Source organism: Amphiprion ocellaris, chromosome 3, assembly GCF_022539595.1.
Source record: "Amphiprion ocellaris isolate individual 3 ecotype Okinawa chromosome 3, ASM2253959v1, whole genome shotgun sequence".
NCBI lineage: Eukaryota > Metazoa > Chordata > Actinopteri > Pomacentridae > Amphiprion > Amphiprion ocellaris.
In genome coordinates, this window is record NC_072768.1 from 14,516,818 (window position 1) to 14,540,406 (window position 23,589).

Below are 23,589 nucleotides of genomic sequence, written 5' to 3' on the forward strand. Positions count from 1 at the left end.
TGACTGCAGTGATGTTACACTACAACATCTATGACTGGTATATCTTTAAGTGGAAGTATGACATCTCGATGTTTGACTCCCTTAGGTCTGTGACTAAAACATGTCATCAGTGGCATTACGATAGCAATGTTACATGAAACTGCAGGTAGGTAGAGAAACAAATTTGTCAAATGAAGTGGGAGAGGCACATTACAGATGATATTTGTGGCAGTCATTAGAGGTTTAATTACACGATTAAATCTACTTTTCCCCCCTCTCCAAATAATTCATATGGTGGAGCTGTGCAGGGAATGAGTCTGGAAAACATGTCACCTGTGAAGAAGAAAATATCTAGCTGCTCAAGGGCAGCCATACATGTTGGCCTGTAAATCATACTGCCCTAAGCTGTCACGGGAATCGTCGTCATCCAAGTCATTGTGGTTTTGGAAGGACAAGTTTAACTGATATTTTGTCTGCTTATGTTAAATTTGACAGCAGCTTTATAGTCCTGTGTATTTATAGAAGCTGTCTGGTTTTAGGGGCTTATCCATTTACTTTTTTTATGGTGTGTTGACAAATTGTGTACCTTGTAGAAGCTAAGCTTTCTGTATTTTTAAACCTAATTTCATGCCAAAACTAATTACTACATGTAGAAGGCATGTACTGTTATAGTGTTTGCATATTCTGTCCATTTTCTCAACTGTATACACGGCAAAACATAATGCAAATGTGATTGTATTGCACGTGCTGATAGGCCTGATCAGTTACATCTTATGCATCAGACTAAATAATCTGAGTCCTCTGTTCCTCTGATACTTTATTCTACCTCAGTTTTACGTAACAATGTTAAGATGATACGAAGTGTTGATTGATCGGTGCCTTGGACATTGAAAGGTCATTGATTTGATACACGACCAAGCTAAGATTTCCTATTAAAGACCTTTAACATAAAAATCCATGATTCCATAGTACAGGAAACCTCTGTGTGAACAAATGGCGCCTTTACATTATGGCTGCAGCTCCAGTTATACAGAAGCATGCTTGTATAAATCAAGTCCATCATAAATCCCTGTGTGAAAGGGGTGTGGAATTATCAGGATGAAGAGGCTTGCAAGGTCTTTCATCAGTCACATTTCAAAATGAACCTCGTTTTTTGTATAGCGTAGAAAGATCCCTTATCATTACTGTTTTTCTTTGGCTCCGTTGTCCTCATTTCAATCTCTGTGATGGAGAGGAGGCGGGGTGCAGGTCAGTGGCTCAGCTTATCAGCACATTCCTGCCCTCTTGTGTGCTCGGTGTGGGGCACTGATAACTTCCACTGGGCTGATTGAGTTCAGGAGCTGATTTCCTGGTCCATGTGTTCAGGACACTCCAGCTCTGGCTATGATCACTGACTCCAGCTGTGGTGCCTGGAAATAGACTTAACTCACACTGAGCCACTTTCCCTGAGAGTGAGTATCAAAGCTTACATTTTTATTGGACATGTATTGTTTCACAGAAAGTTCAAAAATGTTTGAGGGTGTACATTGAATAGTTTTTTTTTTTTTTAAAGTAATATTTTTACTAAAACCAACTGTGTTAATAAGTGTTGCAACGATTTTTAGCTTATTGCTCATTTTGTCATTGGAGCCGGCCTGCATATTTACTGTTTTGGTGTAGCCTCACCGCTCTGAGTCCCTTTTGGCTGCAGCAGGCAGTTGATTTGAGATAAAAACCTGTAAAAATCCACTGCAACGTACCTGTTCAGCACCAAATATCCAGTGAACTCAGGTAGTGCATATGTGATGAACATAGTGGAGGATCCAGCAGCTTAAGAGTTACAAAAAGGTTGAAAATTGAAGTTTGAAGGAATATATTACTGGACTGTAACAGTAATAATATGTCAGTAGCTTTCACTGCCCCCCCCAAAAAGGCAAATGGGTAAAACAAAATAAGGTATGGAAGGTTGAATTCAAAAAATCCGTTTGTTAAATGAATGAAATATAAAATGTTATAATGTATAGTGGTCTACCTTGGCCTGACTTCTCACTCTTATTTTGGAACGTTGTTATTTTCGACAAGACAGCTAGGCTTGTGTCGTGTGTTATGAGAAAAGGTGCAAGTAGCAGCCGATGTAGAGAAGGAATACACAACATGTCTCTACAAAACAATGTGTGTCCTGTCTCATCTGAAGAATTTGTACAAGGACAGCAGTGTTGGACAAAAAGTATACAACTCCTGACTGCATCAATATTATGGCAGCCAGTGTTGTAATAACAGCTAATTATCATAGTGTCTAAACACTGATCAGAATACTTGGTAATTACAGCATTGACAGTCAGCCTTAATATTTAGCACATTAAACAGGATTCGCCTGCAGACTGCCTCTATTTTTGAATGTGAAACCCAATCATTGTTAGTTTTCATGTCTATCCAAAACATCTTTGACATGTCTCATCGGGTATCTGTGTTCAAGACAACACAGAGGCATTTTTCTTCAATGTTTTATGTCCACTAGTCACATGGACATAGAGCTGTGGTTAATTTGAATTATAAAATGTTTTTGCAGCATTTGTTACCCAGGTGCTGCTAAACAATTAAACATCGTACGGAAACATTTGTAGCCCTTAACATGATAAAAGTTAAAACAAGGGCCACAGTAGAATGAGATAAGTGTGAGATTTAAGCAAGAAACTGGACTGGGAAATGTAAGAAATACTGCGCTACAAGGAAATGAGTTTATAGCGTGCCACCACACATTTACATCCTGTAGTCATGAATGAAATAGTACAGAAGAAGACATAGCAGTGGCAGAACTGCTGATTTGTAGCGATTAGCAGCTCAGGTTCTTTGCATGCCTCTTTTGGTTGACGTGGAAATAATTAATTTGGAAGCTGGGAAGCAGAAGCTAGTGGAGAGAGCAAACTACGTGTGGTATCTGTCACCCGTCTAAGCTCTACTGAGAGGGATGTAAATTTAACTTGTCCCCTTCGCTATCAATGACTGGGTGTCTGTCGGGCTTTTCCAACTTGATCATTATCCCGACTGATATGTGGGATTTCATGACCCACATGGCTTTGGTTTGGTGTTACTCCAAATCCTGCAGTGCTGATGAATGGTATCTGTCATATTTGCACAACTGTGCAACAGTTTTTTTGTGCCGAATTCTGTTCAGCTTCGAATGCTTCTCTCTGTAACATTGTGTTTTTACAGTATCACAGCCTGGCAAACCTGGATCAGGTTTTTGTTTGTTATTGAGTTTTTTTCTGTCCTTTTTGTATATTTGTTGTATGCTGTCAGTGTAATGCATTTCATCTTTCACACTCAAACAAATCTGTGATAATACCATATAAATCCGTTCACAGCTGAGTCATCCGTTTACTTTGTCTGGATGCACAGAGCGTCTGTGTCAGTGGTCACTGCTGCTAAACCTGCTCAGACAGAGCAGGACGCAGAAGGGGTACGCAAATGACACCCTTACAGCAGTCTGTAATAACAGTCTCATAAATGTCAGGAATTAGATAAGAAATGAGCAGTCTGTGACAGGCAATAAAAGAGGTTTTAAGTGCATGAGGTTAAATAGATGGTTTATAGTGTGATGTCAAAATAAGGCACCCAGAACTTTATGTGGGTAACCTTCCATTCATGTCCAGAAGAATGAAGCACACAGTGAAATGCTGCCACTTTAATCTCTGATACAGAATGGAAGTACAGCAGCGTACAGTAGTTTCTGTTGCAGTGGTCTCATATGTTTCCTCAACATGACTAGAACAAAACTTGGATTATAACAAAACGGGCAGCGCCATCCTTGAACAAAAACAAAAAAAAATTATATTCATACATCTGTATCTCTATCTATTGATCTATAGCTCGATGAATGGATAAATATAGCGCAGATGCTTGAATTTGCCTTAGGATGAATTCACATGCATGTGCAGCCATGCGACATGCCCCTATAAAGGAAGCATGCAAGCCCTAGCAGCATAAAATGACTCAGCTACTAAAACAAGCATACACAGTCCTGACCAGTTGTCTGACAGTGTCTTCTAAAAGCTGTTTGATTGTATATGAGACACAAACGCTCCATTGCGCTTCTCCAAAGATGGACATAAATATCTTCACTGGGGGCAAAATGGCTAGGTGGTTCCCTAAAGTCTGATGCATTTAGTTCTGACACTATCCCATAATATAGGAAATGTTTAGGCCAAGTCAAAGTAAAATTAGTGTCATTAGTTGCATATTCTTGATAAATACCAAAGACTGGTTCACTTTCCAATCTGTCTTTTATTAGCTGCAATACCCACAGTGTAAAATGGACTTGGCAGCAAATCAGGACCAAACACAAAAACATATTTAACTTAACCTCCTCCAGAGCAGATTAGCTGTGCAGCATAAGTTGACATGGTGATGTAGCAGATTGAAAGAGAGCCACCTTTGTGACACTGGCAACTCTGGCTCTAGGCTCAACATACCTCACTAAACTAATAATCTTGTTTTGTATTGTACTCATCCTGGTTGAAACTTGGCTGCATGTCATTCCCATGTTCTCTTTCCCACATTTCTTCTCCATCTCTACTGTGACTATCTAATAAAGTGCAAAGAAATACCAAAAGAATTTTATAAATGTTTCCACAGACCAGTCCACAGCAGGGCTTTATGGGTAACCACAGGTTGCAGAGGCTCACGAGGGAACCGACATTTCTCCTCCACAACTTGTGCTTACTAGATCTGCACAATTTGATCAAAAAGTCATAATGCAGTTAGTGTAAATTTTGCAATCGTGATAGCTATATAATACAAGAAATTTCACAGAATATTGATAATTTTAAAATAATTATTTTTTAACTAAAATGTACGCACAGCAAAGAGAGACTGTAGCGCTGTCTAAAAGTGGGTAGCTGCTGCCTGAATGTTTTGTTCACTGATATTTACTAACAAGAGTGTTGGCGCTCAAAGAGTCAGTCATTTGTCAAATTTGCCACATTTGCACACTACACAATTACACATACATGAAAGCATAATGCTCACACTGCAGAGCCCTGCAGAGGTTGCATTGTCGAGTACCAATTCAGTGGCAGGTTGCTCGTTGGCATCCATTTCCAACTGGTCTCAACAGGGGCTAGTTGTGACCATGCACAGCACACACTCCACAGAGACTGTTTGGTTTTCTCTTTGTTATGAGTGTAGAGGCTGAGCAGATTGCACACAAGCAGGGAATAGATTGTCATAGTCACATATGCATGTGGTACTTTTTTTCTATCTAATTATATCGCATTATAATCGGTTATATAATTGCACAGACTGGCACAGCGACTGCAACTGCGATTAGATTAACCATACAGCAGTACCAGCATGTTGAACAAGCTGATGGCTGATTTAACACCTGTCAGGATGCAGGTTCGAACCATTCATGAAAGCAAACACACACAAGTACAATGCCAGGCAAAAGTATCTGGCTGACACTGACAAACTTAGTTTTCACTGGATGGAACAGTGTCCTTAGTTCAGTTTGCCTTTTCGTTGCAAACTGCAGTGTTGTAATTATTGTCTTGATAATAATAATATATGAATGTTAGTGAAATTTCTGTTTCTCCTTTTAAAGGCTGGTGAATTAATTTTCCAATTAAAAAAAGTTGGTTTTCGTGAATTACTTTGAAAGATATACCAACAAATTAAAGTGCTATTTTGGCTGTGTTATAGAGTGAAAATGGAATCAAGCCATTTATTTTGAATGGCAACCTTCCTCACTGTATTGTCTCGGCTTGTGTCTTAGCGCACCTCCAGGTCTCATGTCACCCTGTCTGGTTCTTTATTTTGCCTGCTTTGTTACCAACCTCTTAATTTTAGCAGAAATTTGCTTAAAGATCAGATTTAATGGCTGTTTCATTTTTCTGCTTTCTTGAGCTGCATTCTAAAAATACCAATCACGTCGTCCTCATGTACTCCCTGCGACTACTGAGCATCAAACTGACAGCTAATCTTCTGTGGGATGTCACTGACACAATGAGCATAATTTATGCATGCAATGCAGCACACCTGAGGAGGAGGGCAGCGATAATGTCCCACATGCCGAGCAAAGTGGTAGATTCCGCTCTGTTTTAACACGGCAGTGTGAGGGTTAAGTCCGATACAGCAGTTTACACTGCGGATGGATGTTCGCTTGTATAGAGGAGTCCCATGCTGTAGCGGAACTGCAGATTCCGCACAGATCGCTGCCAAGCCAGAGGGGATTTGCTTCGATCCCATGAGCATGTAAGGAGAGAGTTAGAGGGAGGACTACATTTTGGAGAACGATGTTTGGAGAGGATACAGACCCGTGCAGAGCAGAGGAAGCCGTAGAGTGTGGCTGCGGGGTGTGTTTCATAACCCCTCACCTGTGGTTGTAATTTCTGTGGTATCGGAACTAAGAAAAGAGAGAGGAAGGTGGGGGCAAGTTCCTCCCAGCACTGATTGGTGCGGTCATGCACTGAGGCTGCTGATGTGCGTCTGCAGGAATCTCCTGCTGGATTTACTGAGGAGTAGCTGGAGGTCGGAGACGCTTTTGTCTGAGTCCTCGGTAGTGACCAGGATGAACTGATGTAAGTACCTCTGATCTTCCGTGCATCCACCATTATTTGAATACTTATACAACAACCCAAACAGATGAGGGGAATCAAGTGGAAGTGAAGTCTGTTTCACTGTAGCCTTTAGATAACGCTTGTCTTTCATGGCTGTTACGGCTGGTGATCAACTTTTATGTCAGACTTAATAGGTTTCATCTCTTGACCTTCGTATCACTTGTGCAATGCTGCATCTCTCCTGCTGTCTCCCGTCTAGCAGGGATCTGCAGTACAGTGTCTATCCATGTTGTATGTGCAGAGTGTCACTTATCTCTCAGGGGACCCATGACTGGTGCTAAGACATGGGCCCTCATTAGCATTGGACTATGTTCTCGGAGGCCGGGGAGTTTTAGCAGTTGTCAGCACTCTTCAGCACATCGATTTCAATTTCTGAAGTGATCAATCATCTTATTCTACTTCTTTGGTGCTTCACTGCCAGCGGCCACAGTGGAGTGTGATCCTGTTGTTAGTTTGTCTCTTTGGCCGCAGTGCAACAAATCCCTGTTTTGACTTGGCAATTTGTTCATTGCTGGAATGGCACTCTTTGTCAGTGTCATTTCTCATGGCATTTCATTTGTTTGTTTGTTTTTTTGTGAAACAAATGTTGAATTACCTGCAGGAGACCCAGCCTCATTTAGTTTTAGTACAGTTGCTCATATGAGGATCGAAGTTGCAGTGAAGTGTGTTTTTTTTTTTCCAGACGCTAAAGAAAGGTGTTTATTTATTATTATCCTATTTTATTAAATTATTATAAATACATTCTTCTAAGTTGGCTTCATTTTAGATAATCAGCAAGAAGATTATCTAAATTTAGTAATATGTAATTTAGTACATGAATATTCTCTCATCAGCATTCAGTATCCACTATTTTAATCGTTTAACATTTGAATAGCCACGTTTTCCTGCTCTGGCACTATAAAGCATTTGTAAAAGTAATCTACCTTTCTTTGTTTTCCTCCGGCCTTACAGACAAATCCAACAAATGGGCACTAGAGAGAAATGAAATATATTTTCTTTGCAGTATTGCATCATTTGTTTCAGTAGACTCGTGGCATTTAATCTAACAAGAGGTTATTAAACGTTCTACAGTGTTCATGCTGCAAGTTTCCCTCAAACACTCTGTTGCAGCATCACAACGGCAGAATTAATGAGAGCTATTTTTAGCTACTCTGGTCCCAGAGCGGTCAGAATTGAATAAGGTTCTGCCTCACCCCTAAACCATACTACAGCACAAAATCTATTCTCTTTGTCAAGAATTGAACACTCCACCATCTTGCCTCAGTTTCCGCTTCAGACGAAATATGATTTGTTTTTCTGCTGAACAGAGAGCAGAGGAGCCTGCTGTCTTTAATTTTAATGATGCTCCAAACTGAATACAAAATGAGCTCTGTCTCAGCTTCCTTTTTTATGGGTCGTGTCAGGTTAGTATTGTGATGACGCTTGTATTCGGAAGGATTTTTGCATCCAAGTAGAGACACAGATGCACATCTTTTCTATTATTTGCTTCAGATTTTATTTGACACAGCGCACTGATAAATATATTTCTATTTGTGGTCTTCCCAAGTGGTTGATTTCACCAGATATTAAATGAATAATTCACGTGGATCGACTGGTTTCTGGTTTTGTGATAGCTACAGTATCTAGAATGGAAAAAGGACGGCAGAGATGTGATGCCTGAATTGAAATACAACCCCAAAATTCTGCCTCTATTGCTGTTTTACCAGCCAAATTGATATTGATAAAAATGTGTCAGAACACCCTGCCCAAGAGGCTGTGGATAATTGCAAACAATAGCCAAAATTCACTGTTGTACTGGTAGGAGACTAGGCCACCACCTCACAGAAGTATTTGTGTGTTTGCAGTTGCTCTATTTTACTGACACTGACTCACAGATAACTTCTGATTACAAACATTATCCTCACATACTAGTGATTTGAAGAGTACATGTTCTGAACTTGGAAATAAAATATATGTATATGGAAATTAATACCTTGTAAGGTTGTTGGCGGACCATTCTTAGATTGAAATGCTTTCTGCACTTAATTGCGTAGAGGATTATGTATGATAATTAATAATTGTTTTTCCTACAGCTGAAACAATTAGCTGAATAAATAATTGGTAGATTGACAAAAGATTAACTTACAGCTATTTTGATTGCTGTTTAATTGTTGAAGTCATACTTCATGCTAAGCTACTAAAATGCAAATCTATTCTGTTTTCTTCTTATATGCTAAAACTGAATTTCTTTATGGTTTGAACAGCTAGTCAGACAAAACAAGCAAATGAAAGACATAAGCTTGGGCTTTTGTAAAGTGGGATGTTGTGTGTGCTATTTTCAGTTGTGTGAGTCCCACCATAAGCTGCTTGTAGAGCAAATAATAAATGGAGTAATCAAAAGGATAATGTGTAATCGATAATGCAAATAATCGTTAGTTGCAGTCCTTAATTGATTTACAAGTGAAAATTAAAAGCTTGCAAGACCGTTAAGGCATTATTTGACATAAATGCTATTAGTAATTGTTTGTTCTGCAGAGGAATGAACCCACAGCGGGCTTGTTAATGATTATGCTGTGTTACCATTTGTGTGTTGACTCTAAACAGTCCCTTTTGACCAGAGCTTTCCTGTCCTTCCTCCATTCTCAGCTGTTATCCATCTGTGTTGTAGTGCTGGCTCCCAAGTTGCCTGGTTGTAATCCCCCAAGCATGACCCAACCAACATGGTGTGTCTCCGCGGTGGAACGGCTGCCAGCCCTGGCTCTGGCTTGTGGCATGAAGCTTCTTTTGGCACCATTTGTTTGTGACCATAACGGACGTACACAACAGTGGCACTAAAATTCATCCATCACTGGGTGCTGATGCACGTTTATTACAAACTGTACACAGGAGCAGTGTCGAGTCCTCACGGTTCACTGAAACCTTGGGAAACCGACATTGTCTTTATTCCTCTTAATGTTACTTGCCTGTGGAGATTAGTGTCTTTGGCTCTGGATAGGGCACTAAGATGTTGGTTTGGTTGTGAGACAAAATGCAATGCAAACAGTGAACTTTTGTGTGTCTTTGTTGATTCCTACAGAAGAAAAGCAATGCTGGTTTTCAACAAATGTCAGGTCATTAGAGCAGACTCTGTTTAGATGTACATGCAGCAACAAATACGTAGCGCTCACGTGCTTCTGTTTCAGATTTAATTCAGCTGTGTCTTCTTGAAACCTCCCACAGTTGAGAGGAACCTTCAGACACGTCCTGAAAATGTCAGGCCACTTGAACAACACCACACTGTTCCCTCTCTGTTACCAGAGCAACAAGCTCTGCAGGAGGAGAAAGCAAAATTACATCCCTTCAAAGTGGAAGGTGTGTGTGCGGGTGAGAGAGAGAGAAAGAAAGAAACCAGGAGGGTTAGAGGGACTACAGGACTCTGCTAAATCTGTTTTTGTTTTTTACTCCACAGTTCTGCTTAGTTTTCTACTCCATTTTAGATTCCTCCTGTTTTGTCTCATTTGGGATTTTCTCTTTGATTAATTTTAAGGTCATTTATTTGTATCTAATCATATTTTCCAAACAGAAAAATGACATCTCTTGCAACACATTTGTTTGTGTGTGTGTGTGTGTGTGTTCGTGTCACACTGTAAGAATATCTTAAAAGAATTTTTGAAAGTCAGAATGTCAACTCGAAGTTATCACTTAAGAGGCCAACGGTCTATAAATTTAGTCAACATGTTTGAGTTCTTTGCATTAGCACTTTCATGGTCTCAATCAAGAAAACAGTGCCATAAATCCTACCTTCAGAGCAAACTTTTCTGTAAAAAATCATGCCTCTGTTCACCAGACTTGTTAATATTCAGATGCCCCCCCCCACCCACCCACTCAAATGTATTCAATGTAAAAGGGCAGGGGGAGTTCCCTTTTTCAAACTTTTGTTCATCCTCCTTGTGTGAGTCCCACCATAAGCTGCTTGAGGAGTTTTTGACTGTTGCTGCCAAGCTGAGAACGTCTGGGGCCACTTGTGGCGATTTATTCAGCTGCCTGTATTCCCAGACGCCAGCTAATGTTTGGCACTTGGCCGACAGGTCGCAAAAGACATAAGGATGATGTGCTGAAGGGAGCCCGGGTGGTAAAACAATAAACACAACAGCAGCAGAGTCAGTCAGCTAAGTTTCGCCGTCTGACTTTGATTCTAATGTACAAAAACAAAACCGGGCACTGTTTTCTTCAAGCTTGAAACAGGTTTTCAGTATTCTGCCTTTGGCCCATCCAAGCTTTGGCCATTGTTATCACTTTTGCAGACTTGATAGTCCCACCATTAGCTGCTTGTCATGCTGATGTGGTGCATATTCATCTTCAGTGTGACACTGTTCTGACACTTGCTAGATGTTTAGGGTCTGAAGCTGCCAACACAGCGACAGTAATGTCAGTGGCGAGTCCATGCACTGGAACTGATGTCGCTCAGTGTGAGATTCATCTCCCTTCGTTCATCTTTCATCATACATTAATGTACCGCAACATGAGATCTTCATTTTATGCATAGGTGGTGTTTCAGGTGTCAAAGAAATTACCAGCAAAGCAGGAGGGAAAATGTGTGACAGTCTCACCTATTAAGGTCACAGGCTTAGGATCAATTTACATGACAAATGCTGGTTACTGCATTAGCTGCTGTGATGTTGGTTGTAATTTGCCTCAAAGGAATGGACCTGATAGTATTTTATACGCAGTCATTGAATGTCTAATGTGTCGTGAGATTGTAGCGGAGGTGAAATGATACAGAAGCAGAGATAAGATAAGAAGCCAGCTGTGGGACGCAGAGGACGGTGTTATCCAGCAGCTGAAGGAGTCGACCTTCGTCTTATCCTTTGTGGTGGCTAATGGGACTGAGGCTGTGCTTTAATTTCAAAGACTTACAGTCAGTGTGGTTTCACGGTGTCTAGCAGGGTGTTTTGCATTGTTGCTATTGTATTCAGTGTAGTGTAAACTGTGTGACCTCACACTGTGGACCGACTATAAAGGAATCTGTCTTCTGTCTGACACCAGTATGTTGATAGTGTGTGTGGTCTGTTTAATTGGCTACTAAAACCAAGCACAACAAAGTGCTATCTGTATCACTGTAAATCAGCAACAGTGTGAAACAAACTGTGCTGCTGGATGCAACCCTTTAATGTATAATGTTTGTGTCCTAATTAAATTAGAGCCCAGAAACACAGAGAACGCTGTCTGCTCCTTCCGTTACGAACTCTTAACTCCGTAGAGGAAATGAAGTGTAAAAGTCAATATTATTATTGTCTATCAGAATCTTAGGAGTGTTCACTATGCAACATTTTTACTCAATTATTGTGCACTTTGACAGTTTATGTGGCTCAGTATATTCTTAACTTCCTTTTTTGCAATTATTTAAATAATGTAATACAACCAAAATACCTCAGGTAGCTATTTTTTCCAAACAGGAACAGTCTAAATCATTCCACTCTTATGTTCTCAACTCAGTAAAATTAGTTTTTGTTGCGCATGCTGCAAAAGTGCTAAATGGACATATGTGCCTGGAAGCACCATTTCACACATTTTAAAGAATTAGATTAGATTGCACAGATAACACCTTTCCTGGTCATTAAAAAAAAACTGTTGGCCATTTTGCAGGCTTAAGTAAAGGTTAAATACACATTTGGCAGAGGTGCTGTTTTCATTTGTTATACAAATAGAGCTGCAAAGATGAACTGAAGGTGTCGACTATTAAAATAATCATCAGCTACTCTGACAATCAGTCTCCATTATTTTAAAAGAAAAGGAACAAGTCAAAGTGTCTGATTCCAGCTTGTAATGTATTAATATTTTTTATTTCTTGATTCTTCTATGACAGTAACTGAATATTTTTTGGTTTTGGATAACATACGTTTGAGCTTTGGACATCACGGATTGACATTTTTTCACTACTTTTTGACATCATATAGAACAGACAAGTAATTGATTAAGTGAGAAGAAAAATCACAGATAAATCAACAATGAAAATCATTGTTAGTTACAATTAAATGTTGGAGTAAACTTGCTTGAACACCGAAACTTTTACAATTACATCGTTTATTATTTACAGGAATTATTTTTGCACGGCCTGTGGACTTGAAATCTTGTAAGCAGTGGGTCAGTTTAAAATGTTTAGTGGGCAAAATGTACGTTTCTAACTGATACGTTTTCGACCTGTATTGAACGTGTAAAATCACTGAGGTTGGTGTTTTGCTCAAGGAACCATTTGTCCCGCTTGGGTAATTTGTCATATAAGACAGTCAGGCCAACAGTATGCTCTTGTACCTTATTTTACCTCTTTGGATGTCACCTTTTGTGTTAAATGTGCCATATTTCTGTCTTTCAGAGTGCAGCAATGGAGGAGACAGTCATTTGGGAACAGCACACAGTAACACTACACAGGGTAGGTAGCTCTTATTCTCCCTTTGTTCTTTATATCCATCTATGTTGAAATTTGTCCTTATTCCAAAATCTCTTTACTCTGCCTTTTTTGCTGCATTTTTCTTCCCTCCCATTTTCAGGATCACATCTTGTAAGCAGTGTGCTCATAGTGTGCATAGTTGCAGCTGGAACAGACAAAACAGCCGAGTTATCACACGGCTTCTCTTCTGCATGATTCTCTCCCACTTTTTTGGCTATGGAGACCAAATAATGTGCACACAATGCTGATTTTGCACACAGACAGCATAAGCCGTTACGCTACAAGTGTATGTGCCGGCTGTCAGCGATAAAATACTTACTTCACTGTAGAGTCTGTTGAGAGCAGATGCAGCCGTGTGTGATTACTAAATGTTTTATAATAATGTTGATTTGCTTTACAAACAGTGGTTCAGTGACATTTGTACAAACAGATGTTAACTTTGTTCCTTCTGTCTTTGTCCACACACTCATATTATCACCAGTATTTTGGTCCACTCAGACAGCTATACCAGCAACATAATCTGTGTTTGTCTGTTTCCAGGCACCAGGGTTTGGCTTTGGGATAGCCATATCAGGAGGTCGGGATAACCCTCATTTTCAGAGTGGCGAGACCTCCATTGTCATCTCTGATGTGCTGAAAGGAGGCCCAGCAGAAGGCCTACTGCAGTAAGATTCTGTTGCATTATCGGCAGCCTGGGTAGATTACCAGTTTTTAGTATCAAATTACTCTGCTATTTCAAAATGACTCCAGTGTGTCTGTTCTTGGTTTCTCCTCTCTCTAGGGAAAATGACAGAGTCGTCATGGTCAATGCTGTCTCCATGGACAATGTGGAGCATGCATACGCTGTGCAGCAGCTTCGTAAAAGTGGGAAAATTGCCAAAATTGTGAGTGTCGGCATCCAATTATGAATTCCTCTTGAATTCTTATTTATTGTGAGGTGTTTAACAGTGCAAAGTGTTGGAAGCAGCAATTTCATTTGTATATTAACATGTAATGCATTTAGGTGTTCATGTGTTTGACACTTGACTAGTAGGAGAAATGTACATGGTGAGGGGATCGATTGATTCATCTTAAGTGAGCGGTTGTAAGGCTCATCTCATATCTCGTTTTCTTTCAACAGACAATCAGACGGAAGAGGAAGGTGCATGTCCCCATGGGCCGCCTAGGGGAGAGGGAAACTATGTCAGAGCATGACGAGGAGGAGGACAGTTATGATGAAGAGATATATGAAACGCGGAGTGGACGCAGTGGCGCTTACAGCGGTGTGGGCGGGGCTATGGGCAGGCGCAGTGGGCGGAGCAGTGGGCGGAGGGACAGGGAACGTGAACGCAGCGGGTCACGGGAGAGGAGCCTCTCCCCACGCTCAGACCGCCACTCGCACAACCTGCCCCCACGTCCTGCCAAGGTCACGCTTGTCAAGTCCCGCAAAAATGAAGGTGAGGCTCACAAAGTCGGGGATGAACGAGGTTGTCAGGAAGGTGTTCAGTGTTTTGAACCAGTAACTGTGGCTGGTAAACAAGGACATCCCTTGCCATTTTATTTACTTGAGTATTACCAGACAACCTTATTATTAGAGGAGAATCAAACCTCCAAATCAGCATTTGGTTAACTGCCAGAGCAAACAAAACTTGCCAGCCACAGCAAAATCCAAGTTAACTCAAGTAAATCTAAGTAAAAGAGCAATTAATCTTCTTTAATCAGTACTGTTAATCCCAGTGGGAGCAGCAGCTGTCAGCAAAGTGTGGTCAGTGTGGTGTGGTCACGTGAACTCTGTGCTAACATTGTCTTTGTTGCTGTCGTTCACTTTGTAAGCAGAATATGGCCTGCGCCTGGCCAGCCACATCTTTGTCAAGGACATTTCCCCCGAGAGCCTGGCAGCCAGGGATGGCAACATCCAGGAAGGGGATGTTGTACTGAAGGTGAGAGGGGCAGGGGAGGGAGAGAGTCCTCATTAAACATTTAAGATGATCAGAACAACTGAAAATGTTAGATAACTTCTATTTTATACTTTATGTTTATTGCTAATTAATGTGTTTAATACTTCATGTTAATTGATAATGTGCGATTTATGTGATTTACTGTACTACTGTACTGTGTATTTTCTGCTGTTTAATGTTGTGTTGTAGCAGGTCAAATCTGCTCGCTGTAGCTCATAATTTCTTTGCCGAACATACAATGTAGCTTTATATCCGTATGGGTACTTTACATAACCCTCCAATTCAGTCACTTTTTACATACCTGGCTACTTTCTTTCAATGCAGGCACACAGAGAGTGAAAACAGTGATGATGTGTTAGTTAACACCACTCAAACTGAGTGGTGACTGCATCTAATTTTACTTTGTTGAGGCATCTCTCATAGCTTTGCAAACCAGTTGCCCTTGACAAACACAGTTAGTGTTGCAGTTAAGTTGCATTTGATCTAATGTTCTTGCAATAATGCATCTGCAGCCCAAAAGTATGGCCATTTTATTGGATAAAATAGCGAAACAAAGGCAGTATTATATTATTTCGCTTAATTTTTATTCAAATTCTGTGGCTGTCTGAAAATGTTTTTTGTCATGTCATGGCTAATCGCCTCTTTTTCTGATTCTCTCAGATTAATGGCACAGTGACAGAGAACCTCTCCTTGATAGATGCCAAGAAGCTGATAGAAAGGTCAAAGGGCAAGCTAAAAATGGTTGTTCAGAGAGACGAGAGGGCAACACTGCTGAACATCCCCGACCTCGATGACAGCATTCCTTCAGCCAACGCCTCTGACAGAGATGGTGAGAGTGGTGTTAAGTGTTGGATTCAGCTGAAATAGGCGCAGATTAAAAGCCAGACTTGTCAGTGTGTATTTCAGACTGCAGCTGCTGAACAGTGGCTCTTGTTTGATCAGACATTTCAGATATCCATTCTCTGGCATCCGACCATTCCAATCGATCGCATGACAGACATCGTAGCAGCCGCTCCCGCTCTCCGGACAGACGATCTGAGCCCTCAGACCACTCCAGACATTCGCCCCCACAAATCAGCAATGGCAGGTAAAGATCATGCATCCATAAATTTGTATTTAAGGGCATGAAATAAGTGCAGTAGTGGGAGGTTTTCTGTAAATATACGGACTTCTGCTGGTCTTTGCTACTTTTGGTATAAAAGATTAGCAATCAAGTCCTTCATTATCAGTAATTCAGACTTCAACAAATGAAAATCTATATCTTTATTACCAAGATGTGAATAGGATGACAGATTACCTTTGTGACAATCCCCATTCAGTCACAACTTTGAGACTGAAATGACAATAATTTTAAATATTATTAATGTTAAGCTAAGACAGTTAATTAAGTAGCCAGTTAACTGAAAAATGAACAGCATCGATAATCTGTAATTGTAATGTTTTTCTGACATGCATGTTAGTCATTTCCCAATTCAGCAGTAGGCTTTGAGAAATTGTAATGGACACTGCTTCCTGTTTTTGATGTTTAGGGCATAGTCACCATAGAGACAGACAGACAGAGAAAAAGAGAGCAGCAAAATGCAGTAAACCGAACTAGGGACTCGCCGCTGAGGTCATTATCACCTATGTGAGCTCAGCTACTGAGTTGCTGTGTTTACTCTTGTCTAATGCTTTTTAGTCCAAGTGATTTATTTAATAATTGACAAAATGCTTGGCACATCATCAGTAATTAAAATAATCATTACTTTTAGCCAAATATTAAGATTAAAATACCTCATGCATGACCATAATTGATGTTGTCATAACCTCTTAGCTCTCGTTTGTTAAGACTGGCTTTTTTTTTCTCTTTTTTGGTGGTGAAGGACCTTTGATTTAATGTTTGCGTTATTACCAGCCATTACCGCACTCAGCACTTCTTTGACTCTAACCTTGTTTGAAAGTACCTCATTAATTCTTCATTTAAACTCAATAGAGCACCACAGTTGTTCCCCTTTCACACTGCTTATTGACCTGAAAAAAGATAAAAGTCAACTGTTAAGCAGCAAAAGAGTCAGTCTCGGTCAAAATTACACTTGAGAGCCAGGCCAAAACTCTGCTGTGCTTACTGTAAAATTTCAATGCTTTTACACTTTGTACATAGTGCAAAATGCCAACACTGTCACTTTATGGAATTTGTCTGCTTTTTTAATTCCTTTTGTACAACAACAGCTGGAGGATACTGTAAGTTTGGCAACTTTCCCCTGTGTGAACCCCTACTAGTAGAATTGATAGTAAATCCTAAATAGAATTAATGTAGTTCAATAGAGATGTTTTGACATTGACAGAGTACAATAAACTCACGGCCATCATTCTAATGGAGAAATGATGAATTTGTGTCAAAAAGAGCAATGTTTTGTGTAACAGCAAGTTATTACTTGATGAATGTTGCTGAAGTGATGTTTTACGACATCAATTATTCAGTGTTGCTTCTTCTTGAGATGACACAGTCCTGTGAATGTGTCACTGGATCCCCGTGTCTCTTGAATCTTTTGGCGGGCAAAACCGCATGTTTGGCACAAGGGCAATATGACTGCAGCGATGAATTAACAACAGACCATCACCAGCTACCAGTGTTAGCTGGCTCCTTTTTTAATTGTGGTTTTCTACCAACTTTCTTTCAAAATACAACCTGATGTCTGGCTAAACTTCTGTGATTGTTTTTTAGATGCAAAAACGTAATAAGCAACTTTAGTATGATACATGTAGGCCACAATGACACTTGGAATTTATTTCAGTATTTTAAGCTTTATTTTTATTTTAACAGGAAGGATTGTTGAGAGGATATTATTGTTTATCTAAACCTGATCCGTGATCTGTGACCTGTGACCTTTTCTCTCAGTTCAGGAAGTTTGCTGTTAAAAGTAAGTCCGCCTCCAGGATGGACTGAAAAGAAGTTCTGTAGCAGCCAGTTCAAACAGGATTCTTTGTGGTTACTTTGCCACTTAGTCAGTGAATAAAGCAGCACTCTGCCATTAAAGTTGTGCCAGTGAGTAGGACATGTGACTAGCAGAGGCACTGAACCATACCACTGTGCAGCCTGCTGATATTCCTCCTTTTCCCAAGAGTTCTGAAGAAACATATTGGAAATGTGAGCATTCATAAAAACACAGGGATATTTTTTCTGGCTAATCGTCTTTAGTCAATTGGACAGCGTAGACAAATGCAAAATGCTTGAGAGAGTGCAGTGAAGTGACATCCAGCAAATGGTCTGGCTGGGAATTGAACAGGCCCTTTGTGCCCATATGGTATGCCTCCTAACCACTTGCCTACTGGGCCACCCCAAAACACAGGGAGATTTTGACATCATTTACAATTATCTGCCTCGTAATTGGCCAGGGTCACTGTGTATCCGTTTCCACGGCTATAATGTTTTAAAACTGGCAGAGCAGTCAAACCGAGCTGGTGTAAAGCCAGAGCCACACAGTGAAATTCACCTAGAGGACAGAATTCACTCTGACACCTTAGATAACCTGTTCTAAAAATAGAGCACAAAACAGTGGAAAGACAAAGTGATGACCTTCAACACTAAGATGCGGCCTGAGAATCTAGCTGTTCTTTTTACCTGTGCTCAGCTGGTGTGTGTCTGCTCAGGAGAACATTTCATATGCTGCCTTCAAGCTCTACATCAGCAAAATGCACTATTTATGATCCTATGTCTTCATTTTCTAAAGATAAATTCTACTGAAACATCTGTTTCTGTCTGCAGCCACAGAAGTCGTGACGACGAACGGATGTCAAAGCCGGCTTCGACACCAGCGAAGCTAGCGGAGGAGGTTCCTCTGCCCAAACCGAAAGAGTCCGCCATTGCAAGAGAGGACAAACAACTCCCACCCCTCCCAGGTCAGAGAAATAAAATCATCCAGTAAACTTAATAATTTTGTGTTCTTTAAGAGAAATCGTTGTACATCAATCAGAATTTTAATCTGTCTTACATCAGTACTCATGAAACTTGTAAGCATATGAAGAAGTGTGTATTTCCTTGCCTGTCATTTGCAAAACAGAATTTTAAATGGCTTCATGATAGTAAAACAAATTCTGGTCTGAATCAGTTATTTTTGCCCTTTTTCGAAGCACAACCACCAAATAAAAGTTAGATCCAGACGCCTGCTGAGCCTGGCTCAGTTTGCCTGGAGCCAAGTGAAAATAAACCATATGAGCTGATTGAGTCTGACGTTCCTCCCCAGCCTGCAGCACTCTGCTGCCTTTCTGTTCGACCTCCCTGCTCAGGACGCTGTGTGCCTTTAGTGTGTGTGTGTGTGTGTGTGTCTGCACAACCGTCTTTGTGATAATACTTTGCTTGTGTGTGGGTTTGAACAGTTGTTTTTCCATTAGTGTACTTGTTCTAAGTCGTACATATGCATCTGCACTATTGTTAGGCTGTGACAGTTTTTTTTTTCCAAAAACATCTAATCTGTTTTAGGTGTTCATCATCTGTCTGCATTAATAACATGAGTTTGCACATGTCTTTATTCAGAGCCAAAGCCAGTGTATGCTCAGCCTGGACAGCCAGATGTAGACCTGCCAGTCAGTCCCTCTGATGCCCCTGTGCCAAGTGCTGCCCATGACGACAGTATTCTACGGTAATATTGACAGTATAGTAACCTGCCATTGCATAAAAAAAGGAGCAAAAGTCGCTTGCAAAACTGCTTTGTTAGTGCCTTTCAAAAAATATTGAAATGTGTTTAAACATTCTCTAGAGAAGTCTAGCTGACATCTAAGAGTCCTTTAACTGTTTCTGAACTGCTGTTAGTATTTGTAAGAAGGAAATACTAAATGGTGTCACGTTGAAGGAAATCAGCTGAACAATTGTTTTCATCCTCAGGCCAAGCATGAAGTTGGTGAAGTTCAAGAAGGGAGAGAGTGTGGGTCTGCGGCTGGCAGGGGGGAACGACGTGGGCATCTTTGTAGCCGGAGTACTGGAGGATAGCCCAGCTGCTAAGGAGGGCCTGGAGGAGGGCGACCAAATTCTCAGGGTGAGATACTGTATTTTTAACGCGAGCTGATGTGAAATGAGAGCAAATCATTTCATGTCAAAATCTAGAGCTGTTACTTTAAGAATTGTGACGATGAGGAAGAAAAGAGGAAGTAGGTGAACAGGGTACTTTTTCATTCTCTTTATTTTAACAATGGGGGCTGATAGTGACTGTAAACTGCCATGCTTTATGGGGAATGTGTCCTGTAGCTTTCTCTTTTTTATTCATGGTTTTAGACTCTAGCTGCTACAAAATTCCTGTATCTTCAAACTTGTCTCTTAGCAATGGCCCCGAGGGAGCACACACAAAAACACTGTTTCCTTTCGCTGTGTTTGTCCCGTTCCCTCACAGTCGTATATCTCGCTGTTTGTACCTCCTCCTCTTTTCTCCAAGCATATTGAGGAATGGCTCGAGTTCTTGCAGTGCCATAAAACCTGCCGTTACCCAGGCAATTCGGAGAACAGGAAGAGCTATGTAAACCTTTATCTAAATAGAGATTTACGCTTTCTGTCATGCACTCTTTGAACAATGAAGGCTACTCCTTAACTTGAACTTTAATGTCCAAGATAATAGTGAAATTATTGCATGGAAATCATTAAATTGAAACATGTTTTCCCAAATTCTAGGTAAATAATGTTGATTTTGCAAACATAATCCGAGAGGAAGCGGTGCTATTCCTCCTGGACCTTCCCAAGGGTGAGGAGGTCACCATTCTGGCCCAGAAGAAGAAAGATGGTAAATAATGTGAATGAGGTTATGACATGAAATTAAATTCTACTGGTATGATAGATGTTGTGTTTCTAACTTAGTGCTCTGTCCTGTTCAGTGTATCGGCGGATCGTGGAATCAGATGTTGGTGACTCCTTCTACATCCGGACACACTTTGAGTATGAGAAGGAATCTCCCTATGGGCTAAGCTTTAACAAGGGCGAGGTGTTCCGTGTGGTGGACACCCTTTACAATGGCAAGCTGGGCTCCTGGTTGGCTATTCGCATCGGCAAGAACCATCAGGAGGTGGAGAGGGGCATCATCCCTAACAAAAACAGGTGACAGCATTCTGACTGACATGTGTCTGCTTTGTCTTGATTTGCAGTTAGTCCCCATATTTGTATTAAATGCTTTGTTATTATTATCACCCTGCAGGGTCCTTAGGCACTGGCAATGTTGAGATCAGCTGTGCCAAGTTTATGACACATCCATTAGCTTGTGTGACATAAAGAACTGTCTGTCTTTCTGCCATTTGTCAACAGAGCTGAGCAGCTCTCTAGTGTGCAATACACTCTCCCCAAGACAGCAGGCGGCGACAGGGCCGACTTCTGGAGGTTCCGAGGTCTTCGCAGTTCAAAGAGGAACCTGAGAAAGAGCAGAGAGGACCTGTCTTCCCAGCCAGTCCAAACAAAATTCCCAGCTTATGAAAGAGTTGTACTCAGAGAGGGTGAGGAATCTGACCATGTCTGCTGGGTTTAAGTGTCAAAATCAGACCAGTAATGCATATTTTGAGTCTGTTAATGTTTTGTTGTCTTTCTGTGCAGCTGGTTTCCTTAGACCGGTTGTGATATTTGGACCTATTGCTGATGTTGCTCGAGAAAAACTCTCCAGAGAAGAGCCAGATCTTTTTGAGCTTGCAAGTATGTCTAAAATTACATTTTGAAAAATGGGATATTAGTATTTAAAAAATTGTTCTTGATTGTTATATTTTTGAAAACTATTATATATTTTTAATAAAATCATCTCTGTTGCTTTCCAGAGAGTGAACCGAGGGATGCAGGAACAGATCAGCGTAGTTCAGGAATCATTCGTCTTCACACCATCAAGCAAATCATTGACAGAGTGAGCATATCTCCTCCTATTATATGTTTTTAACTATTTCTTCACAGATAAACTCTTAATCATTCCTCTTTTCTGCCTTTATCAAATGAAGGACAAACATGCTGTGCTGGACATCACCCCAAATGCTGTGGACAGGCTGAACTATGCCCAGTGGTATCCGATTGTAGTCTTCCTAAATCCCGATAATAAGCAGGGAGTGAAGAACATGAGGACCAGACTGTGTCCAGAGTCCAGGAAAAGCGCCAGGAAGCTCTATGAGCGAGCGATTAAACTGAGGAAGAATAATCACCACCTGTTCACCAGTAAGTGGACAAAGTGTATTAAAATTCTGTAAATTAAAAATGTAAATTGGCTCTTTTATGTGTTTTATTCTTTATGAAGAGATTGTAATGCAAACTATTCTCTCTTAGCGACCATCAACTTGAACAATATGAACGATGGCTGGTATGGCGCTCTGAAAGAAACCATTCAGCAACAGCAGAACCAGCTGGTGTGGGTGTCAGAGGGCAAGGTGAGGCAACTGGCCAGTTAGTCGATCCATTCCATTGCACTGAACAGCGTTAGCTGAGTCCTTGTAGTGTGACTTTGTGAGCCATGAGGTAACAGTTTCTCTCATCTGCTCAGGCGGATGGCACCACAGAGGATGACTTGGATATCCATGATGACCGTCTGTCCTACCTGTCGGCGCCAGGTAGTGAATACTCCATGTATAGCACTGACAGCCGCCATACTTCTGACTATGAGGACACAGACACAGAGGGTGGAGCGTACACAGACCAGGAATTAGATGAGACTTTGAATGATGAGGTGGGTCTGCCCACGGAGCCTGCCATCACCCGCTCTTCAGAGCCTGTGCGAGAAGACCCCCCTGTAATTCAGGACACCCCTGGTTACCCTGGATACCAGCACCCAGTGCAACCTGACCCAGCCAGTCGCATAGACCCTGCTGGGTTCAAGATGGCCGCTCCGCAGCAGGTAAAGTTCATATCTAGCATTGCAGGCAGGCCACTACAGGCTGTGCTTGTCAAAGATGGATGTGTGGTTAAAAGTATTTGACTGCAGAGCAGAGGAATAGCTCCTTTGTATTCGGTGTTGTGTTCTGACCTTTGTTAAGATTAATTGTCCTTTGCTAAGTAATAAACATGTTTTAGAAGCTACTGGTACGTTATCTATTCTTACCACATTTTGCATTCTCTGGCTGGTGTAAAACTGATTCAGTGTAAGGAAGAAGATCATGGTGTTGGGGTAAGCTGTACTTTGTGTGCCCTTGGCAGGCTGTGTTATAAATGTCTTTTAACGATACTTCACAGCAAGGTGAGGCTGCTCTGCCCATGCCCTCGTTGCCTCCGACGGCGATAGCAACCCCTGCTGTTGAGCAGCCTGTACAGCTAGAGGGTGTGCACCTAGAGGAGCCGCCTGCTGCAGCCGCAGCTCCTCAGGCTGACTCACTTAGCAGCCCCAGCCCTGCCCCTGAGCTTATTCAGCCCCCACCACCACCACATGAACCCCACCCGTCTGGACCGCCTGGTCCAGAACCAAAGGTACCCGCTGTTTCACCAGCCACTCGGACTGGGCCTGGGCCCCAGCCTGCTGTTTTAACTGCCTGTCTTCTTACACATGCTTTCCACTCGCTCTCTGCATGACTTGCCCACACTGTGTGACTCACTGAGCCCACTGTGTGCCTCTGGCTCCCAGAGAAAATGTGTGACAGACTAGTCCACATGCACCACAGTGGGCTGGGAGACCAGAAGGACTGGTACATCTGAGTCTTTGACCAGGGTGAAGACATCCACAACCAGCCCTAACTGTTGCCTATTACTTCCTTTGCA

The 23,589-nt window shown here is 41.3% G+C and overlaps 1 protein-coding gene across 11 annotated transcripts in view; it reads left to right on the forward strand.

Annotated features, from left to right (window-relative positions):
• tjp1b (tight junction protein 1b) overlaps positions 1-23,589 on the forward strand; it is a 70,445-nt gene that overhangs the window by 36,325 nt on the left and 10,531 nt on the right. For 5 of the 11 annotated variants that reach the window (XM_023284106.3, XM_055007482.1, XM_055007484.1 and 2 more), the window contains 19 exons: positions 12,907-12,963; positions 13,522-13,646; positions 13,763-13,865; positions 14,102-14,417; positions 14,794-14,900; positions 15,579-15,747; positions 15,861-16,005; positions 18,664-18,797; positions 19,432-19,537; positions 19,780-19,930; positions 20,557-20,665; positions 20,757-20,976; positions 21,181-21,365; positions 21,463-21,558; positions 21,678-21,760; positions 21,852-22,062; positions 22,171-22,271; positions 22,385-22,735; positions 23,071-23,301. In XM_023284106.3, the coding sequence (XP_023139874.3) occupies positions 12,907-12,963; positions 13,522-13,646; positions 13,763-13,865; positions 14,102-14,417; positions 14,794-14,900; positions 15,579-15,747; positions 15,861-16,005; positions 18,664-18,797; positions 19,432-19,537; positions 19,780-19,930; positions 20,557-20,665; positions 20,757-20,976; positions 21,181-21,365; positions 21,463-21,558; positions 21,678-21,760; positions 21,852-22,062; positions 22,171-22,271; positions 22,385-22,735; positions 23,071-23,301 (3,000 nt within the window). Of the gene's footprint in view, positions 1-6,516; positions 6,537-12,906; positions 12,964-13,521; positions 13,647-13,762; positions 13,866-14,101; positions 14,418-14,793; positions 14,901-15,578; positions 15,748-15,860; positions 16,006-18,663; positions 18,798-19,431; positions 19,538-19,779; positions 19,931-20,556; positions 20,666-20,756; positions 20,977-21,180; positions 21,366-21,462; positions 21,559-21,677; positions 21,761-21,851; positions 22,063-22,170; positions 22,272-22,384; positions 22,736-23,070; positions 23,302-23,589 lie in introns of those variants that run through there. The other 6 variants (XM_035954574.2, XM_023284102.3, XM_023284111.3 and 3 more) reach the window with 4 other exon arrangements.